We start from the raw sequence: 20,224 nt of genomic DNA, 5'->3' as shown, positions 1-20,224 counted from the left end.
GCTCTGATTGGTTGCTTCCAGAAAGAGCGGGGAGTTAGATTTCTCATACCAAACTGTCACAACATAGTTTCAACAAAAAATAATTTTTTATAAAAGTTATATAAATAAAAACCGTGAGAAGATTTTTTTTTGGACAGAATCAAAATAAATCAGAAAGTCAGGCAAAAGAATAATAAAAAACAGAGTGAGTTCGCTGCAGAGACAAAACTCTGCATCTGCAGGTTATTTAGGGTCTGACGTTTGCTCTGATCCCAAACTTCGGAGCAGACCCAGCGCTCTGCCTAAGCCCCAGCCTCTCCCCTCAGCTGGAGGGGGTTTCGCGCCTTCTGGACCCTCTGGGAAAAGATTGACTTCTTCTTCTCTGTCCCACAAGTGCAGGTCGGACGGAAGGCTTGAGCACCTGCGCAATCGTGGTGGCCTGAGGGGAAAAGAGAAAAAAAAACACATCCAGAAACTCTTAATGATTTACCAGGCATCATTTGGCTTTACAAAGGTAACGTGAGGTCATTTAGATGCAACTCTCCAGTGCAAAAATGTTTCGTTCAAAGTTGTCAGAGCCCACAGAACTGGTTAAAAAGTTAGCTCTGTGCCAAGCAGAGCAAATGACTAAACTGACCTACCTGGACTCAAGAGTTGCTGCTGCGTTGCCTGTCCCTCCACCACAAGTCCAGGCGTCCATAGAGCATCCAATCCGAGCCCAAATCTCAACTGTGACATGCCACAGAACCCGTAAACAAGGGAACATAGCCAGAGTCTACAGAGCAGCGTTACCAGATCCCAGTAGGGTGAATGGGAACAACCCCCACCCAGCTCTGCCTTTAAATGTGGTCACCGGGTCAACCACGGTGACCTCGGGACAATGGGAAACCCACCGTTGTGGTGAAAGAGCAACCCAACACGCCTGTGGTGCGACCAGAAAACAGCACTACTGAGAGGGTGGTCCACCAGAACCTTCTGACACAATGCATGTTCCTCCCAGTAGAGCAGGCAGAGCAATGCAGAAGAGACAACGGAGAACGCAGAGGATATGACAGGACAAGCCTCTGCAGTGACCGTGCAGGCGATGGAGCACTCAGGGCCCACAAAGCTGGAGGAAAATGTGGAGGAAGTTGTAGCCGAGACAACAAATAAATAGGTTGAGTCTGAAATGGAAGGAGTGAATATGCCAGGCAGAAAATGTAAAGAATGAAAGGATCACTTCAGCCTGTGGACCAGAACCTTCAGGGATCACAACCACTGCTCTGAGAAGGAACATGCAGAGGAATCGACACCCAGAGATTTTCCTGAGTCACAAGTAGTGGAAAGTGAAGACACTCAACAGAAGATAATAAGAGGACGGAAGCTGTGGGAGAAAGCTAAAGCCAGAGAAGCACCAAAACACTTAGTGTATGGCTAGCTTGTACTACATTAAGTGGAATTTACTGACACACTGCACAGTGTTTTTTAATTTTCTTGATATGTTCATGGTTGTTTTATATTTAGTCTGATGACAGGGACGCCATCAATTAAACAACGGGTGGATGTAGGGCAGTGGTTTAAATATGTCAGCAGGTGCCACCAAAATGTCAGATTTGTTCTTTGGGTTGTGGAAGTTGGTGAAGTGTGTCCATTGAAGGACGCAGTACTTGGCGTCTGTTACTGAGCGCTGGCAGCCATACTGACTGCCAGCTCCTCACTGCAGCCAAATGTTACTTTTAATGTCCAAGTAGTTAGTTTTGTATCGTTCTGTCTTTTAATATATGCTGTGTCTGTAAACAAAAGACACAGACACGCACTCGTTAATATAAGTGCGTTAATGAGACGTATGTCGACACGCAGTATCTGCTGTGAATTCTGAAGGGGAAGGCGCCGCGCTCTGTTGGTCCGAATAAATGGTCTAAACCACGATCTCAACCTCCGTGTGTCCGATTCCTGCCTCAAGTTTCCTTCCGACGACAACCATTAACACAACGCGGAGTCTGAGGAACAGCAAGGCGTCATCTCACACGGACAGGGTCACACATGGAATACCCGGCAGCGCCACGAGACGGTCAAACTTTCATTCATGTGAGTAATAAATCGTATCTGTTCTTCGAAACACCATTAAGAGCCTGATCACTTATTAACAACGGAAAGTGGATGTGACTTCATTCGTTGCTCCGCCTACCTGGGTTCACGTTCCAACTTTTCCTTCAAAGTTTGTTTGCTCGCATCCACGCCGAAGAGCCACCTCATGTCCCTCGGGACATCGGGAATCCAGCCCCTCACTCTGGAAGAAGCAGCCAACATGTCAGGGAGTTATTCAGACATTCATATTCAAGGAAGAGTCGCTAACCTTCTGCTAGAATAAAAGTCAATATTTGTCTAAAATCTACGGGAATTTATGGAACCAATAAACTGCTGGGCCATTTCTTTTTGTCCTCAAAGCTGGGTGTCCTCAAAGCTGGGTGTATTTTTGTCCTCAAAGCTGGCTGGTGAGTTTCAGCAATTGGATCAAAAAATGTGAAAAATGCACACTACGCCTCTGGCTCCTCCAGAGAACCATGTTTCGGTTATAAAAAGGCATAGAGAATCATTGTCTTCAGTCGTAGCATAAACGACTATAACACAGATTATAAATTTATATGATTAAAAATAAATTTTTAAAATGTACAAATATAAATTGAATTCATTTAAAAAATGTCAAGATTGTGACCCAGTTTGTTGGGTTAGAGAGATCATTCTTCACAAAATGCTATTTTAAAACTTTCAAGAAAGCAAAGTGTGCAACCGTCTTCATATTACCTGAAATGAACATCTGTTGGCTAAGAAAATGCAAAAAGATTTACTCTCTTTGAGTTTTCTTCACATTGTGTTTTTCATTTTTTAAAAGCTTTTGTTTTTCAGCTCTGGACTCTTGTCATTATTTACCGGGCAAGAAATGGATGCAGAGAAAAAGGAGGAAGACATCCAGCAAAACATTATGTTAGCATACTCTACATTCCTAAAAAAAAAAAAATGGTTGCGTTGAAAGTTGCAGGGTGATGGATTGACTTTAGGGTGGTACCTCTGAGCCACGGAGCGGGCGGAGTCAAAGGGCAGATAAGATGCCACCTTCTTGGGCAGGTACTCAGTCATGTGAGTCAACAAGCCCCCAGCAGTGTGTGTCTCCCTGCAGGCTTTACATAAAACTGACAGATACAAGGCAACACAGATGAGCTGAATACAACTGGGTCAGATTTAGATGTTTGATTTCTTTTGCCCTTTCAAATCAAATAGATTTCCTCTGTAGTAAACAAGTAAACATTCCAGCAGCTGTTACCCCTCTGAAGTTCAGCTGGCAGGTTCTGTATGAGTTTCGGATCGAGCCACGGGTGATCTCTCTGAGCTGACTCTTCACCTGCGGGTGGGTCCTTCGCTTGGTCGCAGCAGACACGCTCTGTCGCATTGGCCTGCAAACTCCTCAGGGGAGACTCGCTGCTGATCATGTCTGAGAAAACGAAATGCTCACAAACTGATCTCCAGTTCACGGTCTAGCAAATGAGGAATTCAACACTTCTCTTATGTGCACATGATTATTTTTGCAAGAAAACGAGAAACAGAGCCTCACTGTTTTCTTGCAGGAAGCGAAGTGCGTCCATGTAGCCGCTCTGGCAGATTTCAGCCATTGTCTGCAAGTTGGGAGAGCAAGTGGAACAGATTTGAATTGGATCATTCCTATTCTATGAAATACGGGATATCGCATGTTGTTTATACAGTGAGTCCAGAAAGCATCAGCACCTCTTTTTGTGTGACGTATAATTTATAACAATTATTCAAAAAAAAGAAAAAAAAAAGTCCTTTAAGTTTAATAGATACACAAAAGCATCCACAGACCTCTGGAAGTAAGGAGGAGCTGTATCTCACCTCAGCCTCTGGGGGGAAGAAAGTGCTGGTGACCCTGTACAGGTTCTCCGAGTTGACCTGGATGCTGACGTTGTTGAAGCTCACCTCGTGGAAGGTGAGCGTGCTCGCTCGGGGGCAGAGGTCACTCTCGCCAGCATACGGAGAGATTGTGATTGTTCTTCCCAGCTGACAGCGGGGCAGGTTGTCGCTAACGGCACCATCCACATAATACTGGGAGGAATGAAAACTCACCCAGTAAGTGGATTTAATGCGGCTGCTGTATTTATTGCAATAAAAGTCTGCATCACTGACAGAATCAATTTGGTTCATTTGACAACATTTCTGCCCTTGGTGTTTTTCAGGGTGGAATGATTATTCGGCAAAAATGTTCTTAATCTTTTAAAGTTAGAATTATATAAACAGGTTGAATCATCTATCCGAGACGGGCGACCCAAGAATATTTGGAGCCCTTAGCAGCTTTTCATTTTCGGGCCGCCTCATACTCAAAAATACTAAGCTACTCTATGTGTGTAGCATACCTAAATATCATTAACATCATTTGTAATTAGCTTACATACCAGTGTTATTTTAGCTACTGATTTTTATTGTACCGAATCAGTAAGCAAAAAAATTATTTTGGGATTTTGAGTTGCATTGTAGTATTTAAGTGTGAAACAGTATTTTAGTTATTTGCAAAATATCAGATGATACACACAAAATTTATAGCAAACAAATTCACAAGTTTGATGTCTTATATTCCCCAAAGTGGCAGCCAAAAAGCAGGAAGTGCTTAATTATTTGTGCACCAACTATAAAAACAATAGAAAATGTGTTTTTTCATGTGTGATAGCATTTAGCATGTACCATCCAATGTTATTTTAAATATGCAGACATATAAAATCATGCCAGGTTGTTGCTCTTGGTGGGCCCCTGGTGGTGTGGAGGACCTAGGCAGCTGCTTAACTCGCATATGCCTTGGGCTGAATTTGATCCCAGCTGCCAGGATTGATTCATAATGTAATATGAAACAATCTAATAAGATGTAACAGTAGCTTTATGTTTATGGAGTGTGACTTGTCAAGTGTTACAGATGGAGGTTTGCTAGTTCACTCACCACTCCGCGGTAAGTGGGCGGAACAACACCACAGTAGAGCGGCACAAAGCAGCTGCATATGAGGGCCTGGAGAAAAAAAAACAAGATTTCAGTGGCTCAAACACAATTTAACCCAAAAAGAGTCGTGGTTTTAACCTAAACTTTACATCACACATCAAAATGCCTAAAGTGTGTTTATAATGTAATTTTGACTCATAAAAACCAACTATTCCTACCAGCATTATCCATTTATTTACCTGAATGAGTTCCTCTCTGCTGTCGAACTGGGACACCAGCAAGTTCCTCCCATCAGAGACTCTGGTCAGGGACAAGCTGAGCTTCCCGGACACTCGGAGGTGAGCGTCCTCTGGGAGCTTCTCCAGCAGCGACTGCTGCACCAGCTGCAGTAGGTTGTAAGCCGGGTGCAGGGGCCCCAGTTTGTACTTCCTGGCCTCTTTGGCCATGTGCATCAAATCAGTGCAGCATTTATCTGCGCACAGGTAAAAGTACAGCAATCAGACACGGTGCAATTTGCCACGCAGCAGCCACAAACTTTAGAATACAGGAGAAATATCGTAGGGTTAGGAAATTCAGGTGCAACAGCTGTAAAGTGGCAGGGAGTCCAGGCATGTAGGTTGACACAAAAGTAAAAAAATAAATAACTATGAAAAACAAAACTATGAGTAACACACTGTACATTAAAGACAAAATCACAATATAAAACACTGCAAAGTTATTAAAACTAACATACAACAGATCATTTTAAAAATGGTACAAAATTTAAGATCTGAAAATAACAACAGAAAAATTCTATTTAAACTGAGAAAAATTGAGCAAATGCTAACAGGGATGTAAACGTCTATTGAGTTTGTTGGTCACCAGCTTCTTTATCATCACAGATAAAGAAGAGCTGTGGTGGCTCTAGATAAAGAGCTTTATCACATTATCTGTCATAAAGCTCCTTTGTGCCATAAGATAATATCTATTAGTTATATTGCCATAGGTTTGTCCTAAATTCTTGTTAGGAAGCCTTTGAGTCTAAAATATCTTCTGCAAAACAATAAAAATGGCAAAAAGGAGTTTTAAATCCAAAAATATCCCTCCATTTGGCTTTCCAACCAGGTAATGATTTGTAAACATTTACAGTGAACGTGGTAGACGTCATAAAGGAGGTATAGACAATTTGTAAGTTTGGAAAATCAATTCAGTTGAAAAATGTTTTTGTGCCATTAAGAGATTTATCTCAGTAGTTCACCTAGATAAATAAAATCCGCGCAGAACTATGTCATTGACTATGAGATTGTTTTTTTTTTTTTCTTGACTTGATCAATAAATGAACAGGGGAGAATCCCCACTCACCCAGGGGGATTCCCAGAGTGATGACGGCAGCCATCAGGGCCCCTGCAGAGGCCCCGTAGACTTTGGAGGCATCTCGAATGAATCGAGGAAACCGTTCGAGGATACAGCCGATGACGCCAACGTAGTAAATTCCCATAAACCCGCATCCTGCAAAGGAGATGCTCCACTCTTTATTCGGGTCAAACATTTTCTACCTCCCGACATAAACTCCAGCGTTAAAAACCCAACTTCATGAAATGTTCAACCAGGTGCCAACCTTTGGATTTCACCTGCACTCAGCATCCAAAGGTTGAGAAGAGCGCGTCGTGTGACCTGCTCCTATTGGCTGAGGACCGTCACGTGGTTCCTGCTCGCCCCGGAGCGAGAGCTGCGACGGTGCGCGTTTCGCCTCCAGACTTTTCAGAGTTTCCACTGAACGTCTTCGAGATGATCATTCCTGTAGTGGATTTCGGCGTCTACAGCCTGAGCGAGAGAGACGCCGCCGGCGAGGAGCTGCAGCGTCTGAGCGAGGAGCTGAAGGCCGCGTTTTCTCAAGTGGGGTTCGCCTTCCTTAAAAACTCTGGGATTACCCAAGAGGAGGTGAGTCCGGCCGAGCACACTGGCTCTGACTGCGTCCTCCAAATGTGAACATATGGCGTGCCTTTCGTAGGTGGAGCGCGTCATGGAGTCATCTAAGAGGTTTTTCCTGCAGCCAGAAGAGCTGAAGGAGGGATTCAGCAGGACGAGCTTCCCAAACAACCCCAACCACGGCTGGGTGTCCATGGAGGCAGAGAGGTTGGCCCTGCAGATGCAGATGCAAAAGAAAAAGAAAAGGGTGGCTTTGCTTTTGTATCCCACCTCTAAAGTGCCACATGAACTCCACTAATCCCAGATGAAAAACGGATTTGTGTGGGGGGAAAAATAAAGCTAAAAATAAAAGACCAAGGTCAGAGCTCTGAGGCACGCCATTGGTGCATGCTTCAGTTTTGCATTTTTAATTGTGTAAGGCTACGCATCAAATCATAAAAAAAAAAAAACATTCGTAGACATTTGTGTTGGTGAAGCGGAAAAATTCAAGAGTGATTTTTAATCCAGATTAATACTTTTCTAGGTTGAATCCCAGCCAGCCTGGAGACCTAAAGGAGGCATTTAACGTGGCATCATTTCACCCCGACATAGTAATGACTCACTTAATGTTTTATTCAGCATGCTGCTCTGTAAAATTGCAGGTGCAAACTTTGGAAAGCGCAGCACTTTGGGTCATTGCAAAATCTCCTGGTCAGGCCAGTCAGTTGCTGTCCGTTCTGCAGAAATGGCCGTCATCAGACGCAGTGAGGGACTTCCGAGAGATCCACACGGCGTTCTTCCAGCGCTGCAAAGAGCTGAGTCTGCGAGTGCTGAGGCTGATGGCCCAGAGCCTGGGTCTGGACCCGGACGTATTCCTAAATGCGCATCAATTCATAGGAAGTAGGTTCTTCAGTCTCTCGGTGCTTTGGTGGACAATGTAGTTGGAGGGAATGGTGCTCTTGGTAAAAAGAATCATGAAACTCGCTCAGCAGGATGTACGTACGATGGCGTATTAAGGTCATTATAGGTGGGAGAAAAAAAAAATTTAATTTCCACCAGAAACTCAAGATTTGCAATTGAGCTCAGAAATTTTCAAGAAAAACTTGGACATTTCTGAGATTACAAAGCTGAACATTTGCAAGAAAAAACTTTTTTAAAAAAAATTTGGAGGTTAAACTCTATTTTGAGAAAAAAAAAAAATCTCAAATATTCAACAGTTTGAAAAGATGGAACATTTTTGACCTCAAACTAAGAAATGTCAGTTTTTCTAGAAATTTTCTGAGACTGAAAAGTTGAAAATTTGCAAGAAAAGTAAAAAAAATTGCAAGTGATCTCAGAAACTTTCAAGAAAAAAAATCAGAAATATATGAGTTTGAAAAGTAAAAAAATGTAGAGATTAATCAAGAAAATTTTGAGGACATTTGGAAAATTTCTAAGTTTCAAAGCGCAAAAAAAACAACTCATAAATTTCAAAAATTTGTCTCGAAAATTTCTGCAATCAAGTCAAAAGCAAACCTTCAACTTTTCAAACTCAGAAATTTCTCAAAGATTTCTCGGAATAGTTTTTCCTTTTTGACAGAAATATACTGCTTTTTCTTTTGCGTACACTGGCCCTGATACGCTGTCATGTGTATGAATCATCTGAGCTGACATGCATTTAGAGAGCTGCTGTGTCTCCTGCAGCCGATGAGAACGGCACAACGCTGCGTTCTCTCTACTACCCTCCGCTGAAGAGTGAGACAGTGAAGGAAGGTCAGCTGCGATGTGGGGAACATTCTGACTACGGAAGCATCACCCTGCTATTCCAGGGCTCTGAGGGTCTGCAGGTAATTCCAGGGATTAATATTGAAATGTACCTATTTTCACCCAAAAGAAGTTATAGCTCCTTTCTTGACATCTCCCTTTGACTTAGATTTAGATCATTTAGTCATGTCATGCATCATGTTGCAGGTCTGCACGCGCGCAGGGGAATTCATCTCGACTCCTACTATCCCTGGAACTGTCCTGGTCAACGTCGCTGACCTGATGCAGCGCTGGACGAGTGATCAGCTGCTCTCTGTGGTAACTTAAAAAGATTTTACATATTTTCTTCTTCTTTAGAGGGTAAAATAAAATTTTTAAGAAAAAAATCTAAGCAAGGGTGTCTAAAGAGAGGCTCCGGGGCCGTTTTGCGGACTTTGAAATGATGTTCCTGGATCAAAATTTGAGAATGCCATACATTTTGTTCACCACTCCAGGCAGTCAATGCGGCCATCACACATTTGAACAAGAAAATTGGTGTAAAATTTTCTCTGAAGTTAGGCCTTTTAAAAGACTTGCTGACAGATTATAATCAAAAACCAAAAACAATCCTTCATTAATGATCTGTCTTGCTTTGAATTAACTCTTACAGTAAATAAGAAAACAACTATCCAGGCATATTCCAAAATAAAGGAATATTTTCACTTCCTGTATTAGTTACTGAGAATAGACATGCACATTTTTTTTCAAATCTGTACTGATTACTACCTCAGTTTTTTTTAAAGAATTTAACATTAAGTGAAAATGAAAAGTACATTTTACTGTACTGTGGGGTACAAAGTTTGTTGTATTTGTGATTTTATTGGAGCTAAGGGACAATATGCAAAGCGGTATTGCTTCCTGCCTTTTCAGCGTCACCGGGTTTTGCTGCCCCCTGTTGGAGACTCCAGCACTCGCCAGTCTTTGGCTTTCTTCGTCCAGCCGGACAACGAGGCCCGAATCACCTGCTGCGACGGCTCAAACAAATATCCTCCCATCACCGGAGGCGACTACCTTTTACAGCGCTTCAGCGAGTCATACGGAAAGGACTGAAAAAAAGACGCTCGTCACTCTGCTCAAACTTGTTTTTTTTTTTCATTCTGCTCAAACATTGCGCAAACGGCAGAGCGCCCCATTACATCATACACGGAGATGGTTTCTACGGGTTTCACAGACTCGAGATGTTTTCAAAATAATTATGAAAGAAATTTAAGATACATATATCTACAGACATGTACAAGTTCCGTCCGGCAAACTGGCAATAAATAAATACTACTTACCCATGCTATGATATGAGAGAAGCTAAAATGCTAGCCAGCTAGCAAGGGCATCTCAGCAGCTAGTTAGCGGTAGCCTCAACAGTCTCAACGCAATGAAGACCTCTGAGTGCGACTCAAACTTTTGCCTGATAGAAAAGTTAACAAATGAAGAAGAAAAAAAATATGGAACAAAAAATATACTTAATTTATGAGAGAGAGAATAAATAGTCCAGCCAAGACTAAATTTAAGACTTATGATTAAATCAAGTGACCTTTTAGATTCTACAATGGCTTTACACCTGATTTGGATGGAATAGGATGTAAATTACTTTTCTGTTGGCCAGGAAAGTAAAGAATGCATTTTAAAGAAACACGTAGGCAAATGATGCAAAGACACAAGCATTACACTTGCTAGGTCATTCATTTAATTAGTAACAGTCAAACCATGTACACAATGACATCATTCCACAGGACACTAACAAAAAAAAAGAGTTTTACCAGTTTTCTGTTTTGCTGCAATGTTTAAGTGGTATAAAATCATGATTAAATAAAACAATCTGAAGTCCCCTGAGAATTAACTCATACTCTCTTCATTTATGTCATCAAACTTCTTGAAGGGAGGACATTTCCAGTGGATATAGAGAATAAATAAATGGTCATGAACACAACACAAACTGTGGAGCAGTGGCGGACATACTAAACAAGGACCAGTGTGTTCTTTGTATCTGATGTGATGTCACATCAGGTATCACAGATTTGTCGCTGGAATGTCACAGTTGTGAAATGTTCAAATTCAATGTACAGTGCAGAGATGAGCTTTTCTTCGACTGTCCAGTCCAGAGGACACAATGGCTACGAAACAGAAATGCTGCATGTAAAACAGGAAGTGCATCAGTGAACTTAAACCAAAATGATTCTTTACTGACATTCTTTTTTCTTTTCCTTCAAGATTATTTCTGAACAACAAAAACACATATTTGTAATGTTTGCTGTAGATAATGTCACCCAAAGCAAACCGCAGTGCCTGCAAAAAAAAAACAAACCTTCATTTACAGAGAATTTTCCCACAATGGACACAGAGTCCTTGTTGGGATGGAAGTTTGAAATACTCAAAACAAAAGAAGCGATTGTCCGGAAGGAAAACTCTGGCTCGTTCAGCTGATTTGGCTAGCAAAGGGACGGTTGGCACTGGCGCTAAACCTGATCCCTGAATCGGCTTCCTTCAGGGGGCGCGTAATGCTTTTGGGCTTTTTTTAAATCAGGACGTTAGTTTTTTAAACAGAAAAATTGGTTCACAAAAAGAAAATGCACAAAGACGCTCACTCATTAACAGACAGGGTGATGGGGAGGGGAGGCCTAGGAGTGTCCTGGCACTGGCACATCCTGCTGTTGGTGACCAGGAGGCAGAGGCTGGGCGTTTCCTGGTACGACTGGTGCCGGTTTCCCCTCGGCCATTGCGCCTCCGGGCTCTGCAACAGGAAGTGACATTTGTTCGATCATAGAATTTAGCTTCAATTCCTGGAAACATGGACTTTATAGCTTCTTACAAGTGGTTTGTTTGACATAAAGGAACAAACATGTAATCAAGCACTTTATTCTTGTTTTTAGAGGCGCACTGATTGATTTCATGTACCTCTACAAAGTTCTGATAATCAGCCACCGTCTCCTTTTGCTCTGCTGTGACAGAGGGCTGACTGACAGACCCTCCCACCGGATCACATCTGCACATCCACAGCTGACAAAGGTCACCCCACTGTGCCAATTTAGGGACTTCCTCTCTACATTTAGGAACTTCTTCTCAAAAAAGTGAGCTCTGACTGATACGGTTCTGGAAAAGAAAATTGATACCTCAAGCCTTCTAAAGATTGGTGATCGACCACAAAACTACAACCACTGCACCCCCTTCTTGATTTGCAGAGCAAGAACATTAAAGATACAGAGTAAGCTCAACATTAGTGTCTTAGAATGGACCAGTCAAAGTCCGATGGAAAATTGGACAACTGAAAACTACTCTTTGTCAAATTTGAGCTCCAGTGTAAAGAGTACCATCCAAATCTACTGGAAACTCGTGGCAAAAAAATTATGACTGTTTCTTGTTAAATGTTTCTAAATTTCTGACTTAAACAAAACACAAGACAGAAACCATGAGAAACCTCAAACCTGCTTTAACTGAGTCAGTAGCTTTAAGAGTAAATGTTAAACTCTTTGGGATAAACTGACAGCAGTTAAAACTATCTGATACTTACGTTTTACTTCAGCTTTTAAACTCTGCGCTTTGATCTTTTCCATTTCTTCCATTGCCTGAGCAGAAGAACGAAGGAAACAAACAGCATAGAAAGGAAAGATTTCATCAGGAAAACATTAATGGACCAACTTGAATTAAATTCAGATGAACTGGGCAGGTTGTGGTTTAATCTGCCCATCTCAGGTAAGATGTGAAAATCCTAAAATACGCTGGTAACTCAGCGTATTTTACTTCACAAAAAAAAAAAAAACAACTTCTTTCCTGTTTTCTTTTTTTTCTTTTTTTTTTTTTTTTTTTTTTTTTTTGCAGACTCACAACAATAACTCACCTGTTTTAGCCCTGACTTCTGAACGTTTAGTTCTTCCTGTTTTCTTTCTAGCTCCTCCCTCTGTTTCTGCAGCTCGGCCGTCTTGGCGTTGATGTCGTCCTCCTCGTTGGCGATTTGCTGCTCGTACTCTCTCAGCTCCTCCTCGGTGTAAGCAGGGTTTTGATCTAAAGTCTGTGAGGGATGGGCAGAGAAAGTAAAAAAATCAAAAATGACAAACACAAGTTTGTCACAATTTGTATTCTATGTCAACATGCAACACCGTTGTGATTCAGAAGTTGCCCTGTGTTAAAAAAAGAAAAAAATCATACAATTATGATTTTGCCAACATATTCCAGATCTACGAACATCTCCGGCCAAACTCACTGTGGTTTGTTGAATAGAAAGTACACCAGAAGGGTGATAATCTGTGATAATCTCATGCTGAGATGAATTTTTAAAATCTTACCCCCCACTCATCTTTCTCATGGAATTCCGTCTTCTTGGTTGCTGCTATGAACTCACTCATTGACACCAGCCTGTCTTTGTTTGTGTCCACCTGACAAATCGGAGCAGAAAGCAGCTTTAATCACTGTGTTAAGATCAAATGGTTATTTTTATACTAAGAAAAAAAAAAGGTTTTTCTATATGCATGCAGAAGTTTGTATGTCATTTATACCATTTTGAGAAAAATCTTGGACATGAAGAGTAATCTATTGTCACACTCTGCTGAGTCACAGCAATGACCTCATTACTTAGCGGGCCTAATCAGAGCCAATCAGCGATGCATCAATGACAAACAGGACTTCATGCTGCATGTGTTCAGCTGACCTCATTCATGACATGCTCCCTCATCCTCAGCCGCTCTTCCTCCATCTCAACCATGTCGTCCTCCTCGTTCTCAGGGTTGTACACTTTCTCCAGCTTCAACAAAACATTCAGATGTTATGCCAAAACTTCCAACTAGCGTTTTAAAAATGCAAACATGTAGCAACTTTTCAGGCAAAAGAAATGAGTTGAAAAAAAGGTATCGGCCAAAATTGGAATCGGCCATCGGCCAGAAAACTGCAATCAGTGCAGAAAACTGCAATCCGTGCATACCTAAAATTAACTAAAGTACCTCTTTTGTAAAGAGAGCTTCCAGCTCACTTTCATCAAAGAAGCCGTCTCCATTGCTGTCTGCAACACATAAGTCGAGAATTAGAAGTAACTCATCCACATGAATAATCACAAACTATAAAGATACAGTTTTGATAAGTAAGATACTTGTAAAGTTGCTATTTTTTTAGATTTATAAATGGTTGCAGATTCAAGAGAACTACAGCAGAGTAGTTCTGCTACTGTTGTGTGCTAAAATACATTTGGAGACTATGGTTACCGTGCATTTTGAAGAAGGTTTTGGGATCAAAGTTCTCTGGGTCCAAACCGTCTGACTCCTGCCACACCTCTTTCAGCTGGTCTTCACTGCCCTGAACGCACACACATGCATACACACATAGAGCACCAGCAAACTTTTGGGTTTGTTATTCAGAAAACTTCACCCACAGACGTCGTGGCTATGTTAAAGGGGAGTGACATTGCTGGAGGTTTCTATTGATTCCTAAACTCAGCACTGACATGGTCAAAAGGGTTAAAATTTCAGATTTTTCTTCCAGCAGTGGCACATAAAGACCCTGATGTTAATGTCCAGATTAGCTGGGAAGGATGACAAGAAACAAAGCAAAAATAACAGTGTTTTGTTACTTCTTGATCTGGTGGAGCTGAAGGAACCTGGTCCGCTCTAGGAGAGAACATCCCTCCCTCTGACAATTCAACACTTAATCGTCTGCACAAGTTAACAAAACGTTGCAAAAATGTTTTGAGAACGTGGCAAGTGCTGAACAAGCCAACAAAGAGAAAGAAGCTTTCATTGTGGAACAAAGTGTCTCGATGCGCCAACGGTCTTTATCGGGTACAGAAAGTTCAGGCTTGTAAAACAGATTATTCCAACTGTGCGCGTTCTGGTAGGGTCGCACTGACCCCATGTGCGTTTTTACAAGTTTTTTCTTTTGCATGTTATTTTGGGAACTGATGGTCTGACGGGACACCCTGGCCCCAACCCGCTTCCCCTGCTGTCTGACCATGCTGTCAGACCGCAGGAGGGTTAAAGTGTACTCTGTTTAGTTTGTGGACCCCGTTCATGTTGCCACCTCCTGATCCTATATACCAGTGGCCCAAACAGTTGGAATTGATTTTAAAAATAATCGTTTTTAGTTTTCTGAGTTTTCACGTGATCGAGAGGCTAAAATGCATAAAAATGTCGTTGTTCCCCCAAATGTCCAGCTTTGTGTGGACTATGCCTAAGGAATTTGATGTGCAGTATCCTGTTGGAACTGCAAAAATTTCAACCATCTGGCTTGAATTGTCACCTTTAGATGAGAGAAACCGTATCTGAACTTTGGTTCTTTGTGTTTGCACATGATAGAAGCAGCGTTTGGCTGAATCAAACATGTTGCACAACAAGTTTACCTTCACAACAGAAATGGTTCATTGATATCAGATTGATTCTTCGTACCTTATAATCCAAGTACTGTTAAATGTCTGCGTTTAAAGTGGGTGTCTTACAGGGTGGTTAACTTTGGGATGGCTGGCGTGCTTCTTCTTCATCTCTTCATAGTGCTGCTCCTCCTTCTTCCGGTCCTCCTCGTTCAGCGTTTTCAAGCGCTCCCTCCTCTCGTGCTCCTTCATCATCTCATACCGCTTGAACTCATCATGGCGTTCCTTGTCATAGTTCTCCAGATCTTTTGTTGCCTATAATATTAAGGAGAAAAAGTAAGTTTGGCATTTCTTGAGCTGGTCATCTGTACTGAATACTGTCTTTACTGGGTTGTTCTTGTGATTGCCTCGAAGACAGCATAATGCTCAAACTGTTAAGCACTGATATGGTCAAAATGGGGCTTTACCAGGTACTGACTAGTTTATCAGAAAAGTCTTAGTCAAACAGGAATGCACCAATACACTTTCTTCATGTCCGATACCAATATGCCCAATAGAGCCGATACTGAAAAATAGTACTGAACTGACTTAAAAGGTTTCTTTCTTTTTTTTAATACAGACATAAATGTACTTAATAACAAATTTAACTCTGCACTAGTATAGCGTATTGAAATACACCAATACCTTCACAAGTTTGGTCAAGCATATAAAAACAACTTTAATTTGTTTAGGCAGTGTGATTAGCAATACAGCCAGTGTAAAATAAAAAATACAGAAACTGACAAAAACAAAAGGTCGACTACCTGGACAAAACATGTTAAAATTAAACTGCATCAAATCTTTCAAATGGTTCAGAAAGTGCAATTAGAAATTCTAAATATAATGTGAAATAAATTTAGAAAGCATGATGTCGGTCAGAACACAAAGCGTAGAAATAGACTGTATAGATTTATCCTTATGAATCAAGAAAACTGTCACTAATACCTGATCCAGATTTATGTTCAATATCGGGACCGATGCTAATATTGAAATCAGATCGGTGTATCATCATGGCATGTAAATCGGGCTGTTAGATTTTGTAAAGCAAAGTAGGAGCCTATTCCTATTTAGTAAACAGTGATGTTGGCCTTTTTTGTTTGACAATAAAACTTTGATGATAAGAGTTACAACATCTAATTTGTATTTATAATAAACAAAAGTATTTTTGAAAATTTCTAAAGCCCAGTATATATTTCTGTTTGCATGTCACAGCTCCTTTCTGTTCAGCGCAAACGGTGCAAGTTGCTGAAACTGTTCAGACCTCAACTGTCAACTGTGAGGCAACTTCCTCATCATTCTTAACATACAGGAAACCAATTGCTCTCTTTAAAAAAACTAATTATTTTACTTTTAGAAAGCCCTTTCTCTCCAAATACAGTTTCAAGTTGCTACATTTAAGATTAACAAAAGACAAAGCAGGCGACAGTGCCAACGTCAAACTCATTCTTGTTTTGCGACACCTGTAGCTTTCTGCTGGGCCAACAATAGCACTTATACAGTTAACAATATTAATTAAATCCTAAATTTTAATGCAGCGTAGGTCTGGTGACAGTCTACAAAAGTAGCTCTGCAACTTAGTTTACTAATTTTTGTTCCCTATTTAGAATTTTTTTTGTATGTTCACTAACCTTCCTAGAACTGGTGATGGTTAGGGTTAGGAATACACTGGTTTACAGAGTTACTCAAATGAATGGAAGTCAATTCAAAGTCCTAATGTGAGTAGCAATGTAAACTTGTATGCACGTACCGATTGAATAAGGCGATCCAGGTCCTCCACCTCAAAAGTGTGTGGGTTCATGTGGTTGAGGTGCTCAAACTGCTTCAGCAGGGCCTGGTGGTCCCGTGTGTTCCCTGGACAGAAAAAATTCAAAAGAAAAGTAAAATAAACAGAAAAAAAACAACAATGACCGTGTGTTTTAAGTTACACATAATTCAGAAAAGGAATAATGAATAATGCTAAAATAAAGCAACTTTATGTAACTTTTATATTTAAAAAAAAGAAATGTTTTTTTTTATGCTATGAGACAGATATTCTATGAAAAGATTGTTACACCTCCCTGAGCTACTATTGCCATCTGGAGAAATGCACCACTGCCGACCAAAAACAACCAATTAGAGCCAGGGCGCTGTCAATCAACCGCCTGTACTCGATGCTAAACATGCTTATGGTAGCGAACCAACTTACCATTACCGAAAATCCATTTATCCACCGTCATCGGTGGCTATGCTAACTAGCCTTAGCATTCACAACAACCTCTGCTAGCTGCAGCTTGCTCTCTGCTGGCACGGTAGCACCTAAGACCTGCCTCTTGGCTCTGATTGGTTGTTTCTAGGTAGAACTGGGAGCACAGGGAGAAGGCAGAGGAGCTCAATTCTTTAATCCACAGATTACCTGTCTTATATAAAACTGTCATGACATATTTGCAGTTTGAACAAATATGTAAAAAATGTTATATATCTTGAAAAGTCACATGCTGCAGCTTTAAGCCAGGTTTTTCTTTCTGAGCCCTGCAAAAGTGTCCACTTGTCTTTTTGTGTGTGTGTTAAAAAGAATTCTAGAAAACACAAAAAAATGTTTAAGTAGTGCTGAAATGTCTTGAATCACAGCCTGCATTTGATGATGAACAAACCTCTGACGTGGATGGCGTAACATGTGCAATTTCACAAAGCCCAGACCTGGCAGTGATGCAGCACTAACCGCCACCCTGTGCCTTCACTCACCGTTCCCCTCCTGGAGGTCGTGTTTGGCTTTGATTAGCAACCGCAGCCGGTTCATCTCCTCCCTCTTCAGCTCGTCCAGCTTGCTTCGGAAATTGTGCTGAACAAAGTCCAGCTCTTTGGAGAGTTTGCCTTGCTGCGAGCAAAGAGTCCATACGGCAAAGTTTAAAATCCAGACCGCAGTGCAAATAAACTGACTGCTAAATAGTTAAGGGGGGATTTTGTAAGGGAGCATGCACCTTGATGTCATCCATATTGGCGTTTTTCAGCTTTTCTCTGAAGTGGGGGTCTTTCTCCAGGTACTCGATGACTTCCCTGAGGTAGCGGTCGTAGTGCAGACCGGTGTCCTGACAAACAGAAGATGACTCACGTTTATTTGGAAACCCGACACCAATTGGGTCCATTATAAAAATATTTTCTTGGTCATTTACCGCCCACTAATGACTACTAAAAGCTTTTTTGTTGTTGTTTGTTTGTCCATTCACCTTTTTCCTCACAGTTAAGTGTAATTTACATTTCTCTGACATTTGTAACTAGGGCCGGATCTACAAGGATGTGGGTCCTGAGGATAGATCAGGGCCCACATCCGTGTGCTCTATCCACTAAGGAAAAATGTATTCACCGATGCAAATTACAATACAATTAGTGGAGTAATTAATGAATTGAAAGGAAAAAAAATCACAGTTTATCACAGTACATAGTCTTATACATGAACTGGTGCATGGTAGGTTTCAGCCTGTTGAAATAAATCAATTAATCATATGATAAATGAAAGTAAACGCAATCATTTCCATTTGCACGATTTATCATTTCTCTATCAAACAGCGTGTCTCTGCATTTGTCAAAACGCTGTTGACTCACGGTGCTCTGCGGTGGCTCCAGCTGCTCCACCTCTGGCTTGTCTTTGGCCTTCTCCACACTGATGGGCACTGAGTGGATGCACAACCACAAACTGAGCAGCACCAGCCCGCAGTGGGCCAAGGTTCTACTCCTCACCATCTAGTGGAAATTAAAAAAAAAAAACAGAAAGAAATGAGAGAAGTGGCGGTACTTATGTTAGGACGTCTTTTACGGAAAAATAAATAAATACACAACTGTATACTTCTTTTAAAAAATGTCATTCGATTTGTTGGGATTTTGTGTTATAGACCAATACAAAGTATATACACAGTTTTCAAAATGTTTCAAGGGTTGTATATTTTTCTATCCATCCCTCTGACAGCCCTAGATAAACATACTGTAAGCAAAGACTTTAACACATCAGGCAGTTAGTAAATGGAGTCCAGCTCTGTGTAATTTCATCTCAGTATAAACACAGCTGCTCGGTGAAAGTTTCTCAGAGGTTTGTTGGAGATCATTAGGCGGCAAACCAGCACCATGAAACCCAAAGAACCCAGCAAACAGGCCAGAGAGAACGTTTTGGAGAAATTTGAAGCAGAATTAGGTTACAAAACCACGAGAACAGAAGATCACTTCTGTTGAATAAAAGAGCATACCATTTAAGTTCTGCTACAGTAGGACAACAACTCAGCCAGAGACGCACTGAAAGCATTTTGATGGAAGCAAAAAATAATGTGTCAGAATGGCCCAGTCAAAGCCCCAGAACAAAAAAAAATCTACTCATTCTTGGCAATGCACTCACACATCCCCAAACTTCACAATACTACAAAATGTTGACTCAAGGCTAACCGGCAGGAATGCAGCCTGAATTTGACACATTTTTATTTGTAAAACAATCATTTAAATAAAAATAAAAAAACTATTTTCACAGTAGTATGCTACTTTCTGTCAGTTGATCACATAAAACCTATTGAGTTTTGTGGCTGAAACACAAGAAAATGTCCATAAAGTCGGAATTATTTTTGGGTCATTGCTAATTAGGAAAAGGCTAATTCACTTAGAGATGAAATGTGGGATCACGTTATGCAAGTTGGCGTTAATCTTTAAACAAACTCTGCCAAAAGAAGAAAGGCAGCAAGCGACTGCGGGATGAAAACAAGCTTGTTTCTGAAACGGTCGAAACATTTGACTAACATTAAGGGCAGTGGACGTGTGACGAAACACTGTGTTGAATAAGTAGGTTGTTTATTAGAACCATGTAGCGACGGTGAATGCTAATTCACATCACCCAGAATGTACCAAACAAGCCGAAATTAACTGATAAATTACCTTCGTGTCAAGTCAGACTTACTTCCTCTTCTTATTCCTCACCGAGCTTCCACCGTTAAGTGCTCTTCGCGCAGCCTGAGATTCATCGGAGCCTGTTGACAGCCGTCATCTGTCTGCCACCAATACAAGCCGCAGGTAGCCTCAACCTAAACAAAAGAGGTAGCCGTTTGCCATGGTAACGCCCCGCCCCCGCGCTCTCCCATTGGACGGTGGAAAAGGCAACTTTCTTTGGAAAACTGTCGCGTTGGAAGCTGATTGGATGCCGCGCCTGCCACTCAAAGGGTCTTGAACTCCAACGGTGAGTTGAGACAAACCGTACGTGGCGTCGCAGGCAAACCCCAAGACGGAGGCGGGCGGCCTCTTCATTCAGAAGTGATATTTTCAGGATGCGGCTT

The 20,224-nt window shown here is 41.3% G+C and overlaps 3 protein-coding genes across 7 annotated transcripts; 1 reads left to right on the top strand and 2 right to left on the bottom strand.

Moving 5' to 3' along the window:
- Nucleotides 1–211: 211 nt before the first annotated feature.
- Nucleotides 212–6,756, bottom strand: LOC129367829 (patatin-like phospholipase domain-containing protein 2). Of its 2 annotated transcripts, XM_055042424.1 has the most exons (10): nucleotides 6,552–6,756; nucleotides 6,296–6,442; nucleotides 5,194–5,426; nucleotides 4,958–5,023; nucleotides 3,865–4,074; nucleotides 3,569–3,629; nucleotides 3,281–3,448; nucleotides 3,026–3,149; nucleotides 2,147–2,248; nucleotides 212–418 (listed from the first exon to the last, which is right to left on the bottom strand). In XM_055042424.1, the coding sequence occupies exons 2-10, from the start codon at nucleotides 6,429–6,431 to the stop codon at nucleotides 223–225; spliced, it is 1,296 nt and encodes a 431-aa protein (XP_054898399.1). In that variant the 5' UTR covers nucleotides 6,432–6,442; nucleotides 6,552–6,756; the 3' UTR covers nucleotides 212–222. The 2 variants fall into 2 exon arrangements, with proteins under 2 accessions (XP_054898399.1, XP_054898390.1); XM_055042415.1 differs by having other exon boundaries at nucleotides 6,296–6,756.
- Nucleotides 6,658–10,457, top strand: si:dkey-10o6.2 (uncharacterized protein LOC100124608 homolog). Its single transcript, XM_055042601.1, has 7 exons — nucleotides 6,658–6,874; nucleotides 6,945–7,069; nucleotides 7,386–7,452; nucleotides 7,585–7,741; nucleotides 8,525–8,667; nucleotides 8,792–8,902; nucleotides 9,494–10,457. Exons 1-7 carry the CDS (start codon nucleotides 6,722–6,724, stop codon nucleotides 9,671–9,673), a joined length of 936 nt encoding a protein of 311 aa, XP_054898576.1. The 5' UTR covers nucleotides 6,658–6,721; the 3' UTR covers nucleotides 9,674–10,457.
- LOC129367840 (nucleobindin-2-like) lies at nucleotides 10,282–19,976 on the bottom strand. Of its 4 annotated transcripts, none has more exons than XM_055042440.1 (14): nucleotides 19,830–19,966; nucleotides 19,157–19,202; nucleotides 18,522–18,659; nucleotides 17,900–18,007; nucleotides 17,664–17,796; nucleotides 16,690–16,793; nucleotides 15,033–15,218; nucleotides 13,807–13,897; nucleotides 13,549–13,607; nucleotides 13,260–13,352; nucleotides 12,898–12,987; nucleotides 12,453–12,623; nucleotides 12,126–12,180; nucleotides 10,282–11,348 (listed from the first exon to the last, which is right to left on the bottom strand). In XM_055042440.1, the coding sequence occupies exons 2-14, from the start codon at nucleotides 19,157–19,159 to the stop codon at nucleotides 11,236–11,238; spliced, it is 1,344 nt and encodes a 447-aa protein (XP_054898415.1). In that variant the 5' UTR covers nucleotides 19,160–19,202; nucleotides 19,830–19,966; the 3' UTR covers nucleotides 10,282–11,235. The 4 variants fall into 4 exon arrangements, with proteins under 4 accessions (XP_054898415.1, XP_054898426.1, XP_054898442.1 ...); XM_055042451.1 differs by having other exon boundaries at nucleotides 19,852–19,957; XM_055042467.1 differs by lacking the exon at nucleotides 19,157–19,202 and having other exon boundaries at nucleotides 19,852–19,976.
- Between the last annotated feature and the right edge of the window lie 248 nt (nucleotides 19,977–20,224).

This window comes from Poeciliopsis prolifica, unplaced genomic scaffold (genome assembly GCF_027474105.1).
Source record: "Poeciliopsis prolifica strain line A6 unplaced genomic scaffold, Auburn_PproV2 SCAFFOLD001, whole genome shotgun sequence".
In the NCBI taxonomy this organism is placed as follows: Eukaryota; Metazoa; Chordata; class Actinopteri; order Cyprinodontiformes; family Poeciliidae; genus Poeciliopsis; species Poeciliopsis prolifica.
The sequence above is the reverse complement of the archived record's forward strand: the minus strand, read 5'-3'. Positions and strand labels throughout refer to the sequence as shown.

Coding starts and splice junctions, on each gene's coding strand:
- LOC129367829 (XM_055042415.1), bottom strand. CDS start 6,482: ATGTTTGACCCGAATAAAGAGTGGAGCATCTCCTTTGCAGGATGCGGG. Junction 4,075..4,957: donor CGCCCACTTACCGCGGAGTG/GTGAGTGAACTA, acceptor CATTCCTCCCAG/TATTATGTGGATGGTGCCGT. Junction 2,249..3,025: donor GCCCGCTCCGTGGCTCAGAG/GTACCACCCTAA, acceptor TGCTTCTTCCAG/AGTGAGGGGCTGGATTCCCG.
- si:dkey-10o6.2 (XM_055042601.1), top strand. CDS start 6,722: ATGATCATTCCTGTAGTGGATTTCGGCGTCTACAGCCTGAGCGAGAGA. Junction 6,875..6,944: donor CTGGGATTACCCAAGAGGAG/GTGAGTCCGGCC, acceptor TGCCTTTCGTAG/GTGGAGCGCGTCATGGAGTC. Junction 7,070..7,385: donor GTGTCCATGGAGGCAGAGAG/GTTGGCCCTGCA, acceptor ATACTTTTCTAG/GTTGAATCCCAGCCAGCCTG.
- LOC129367840 (XM_055042440.1), bottom strand. Junction 13,898..15,032: donor ATCCCAAAGTTAACCACCCT/GTAAGACACCCA, acceptor GTGTGCGTTCAG/GGCAGTGAAGACCAGCTGAA. Junction 12,988..13,259: donor GGGAGCATGTCATGAATGAG/GTCAGCTGAACA, acceptor CCGATTTGTCAG/GTGGACACAAACAAAGACAG.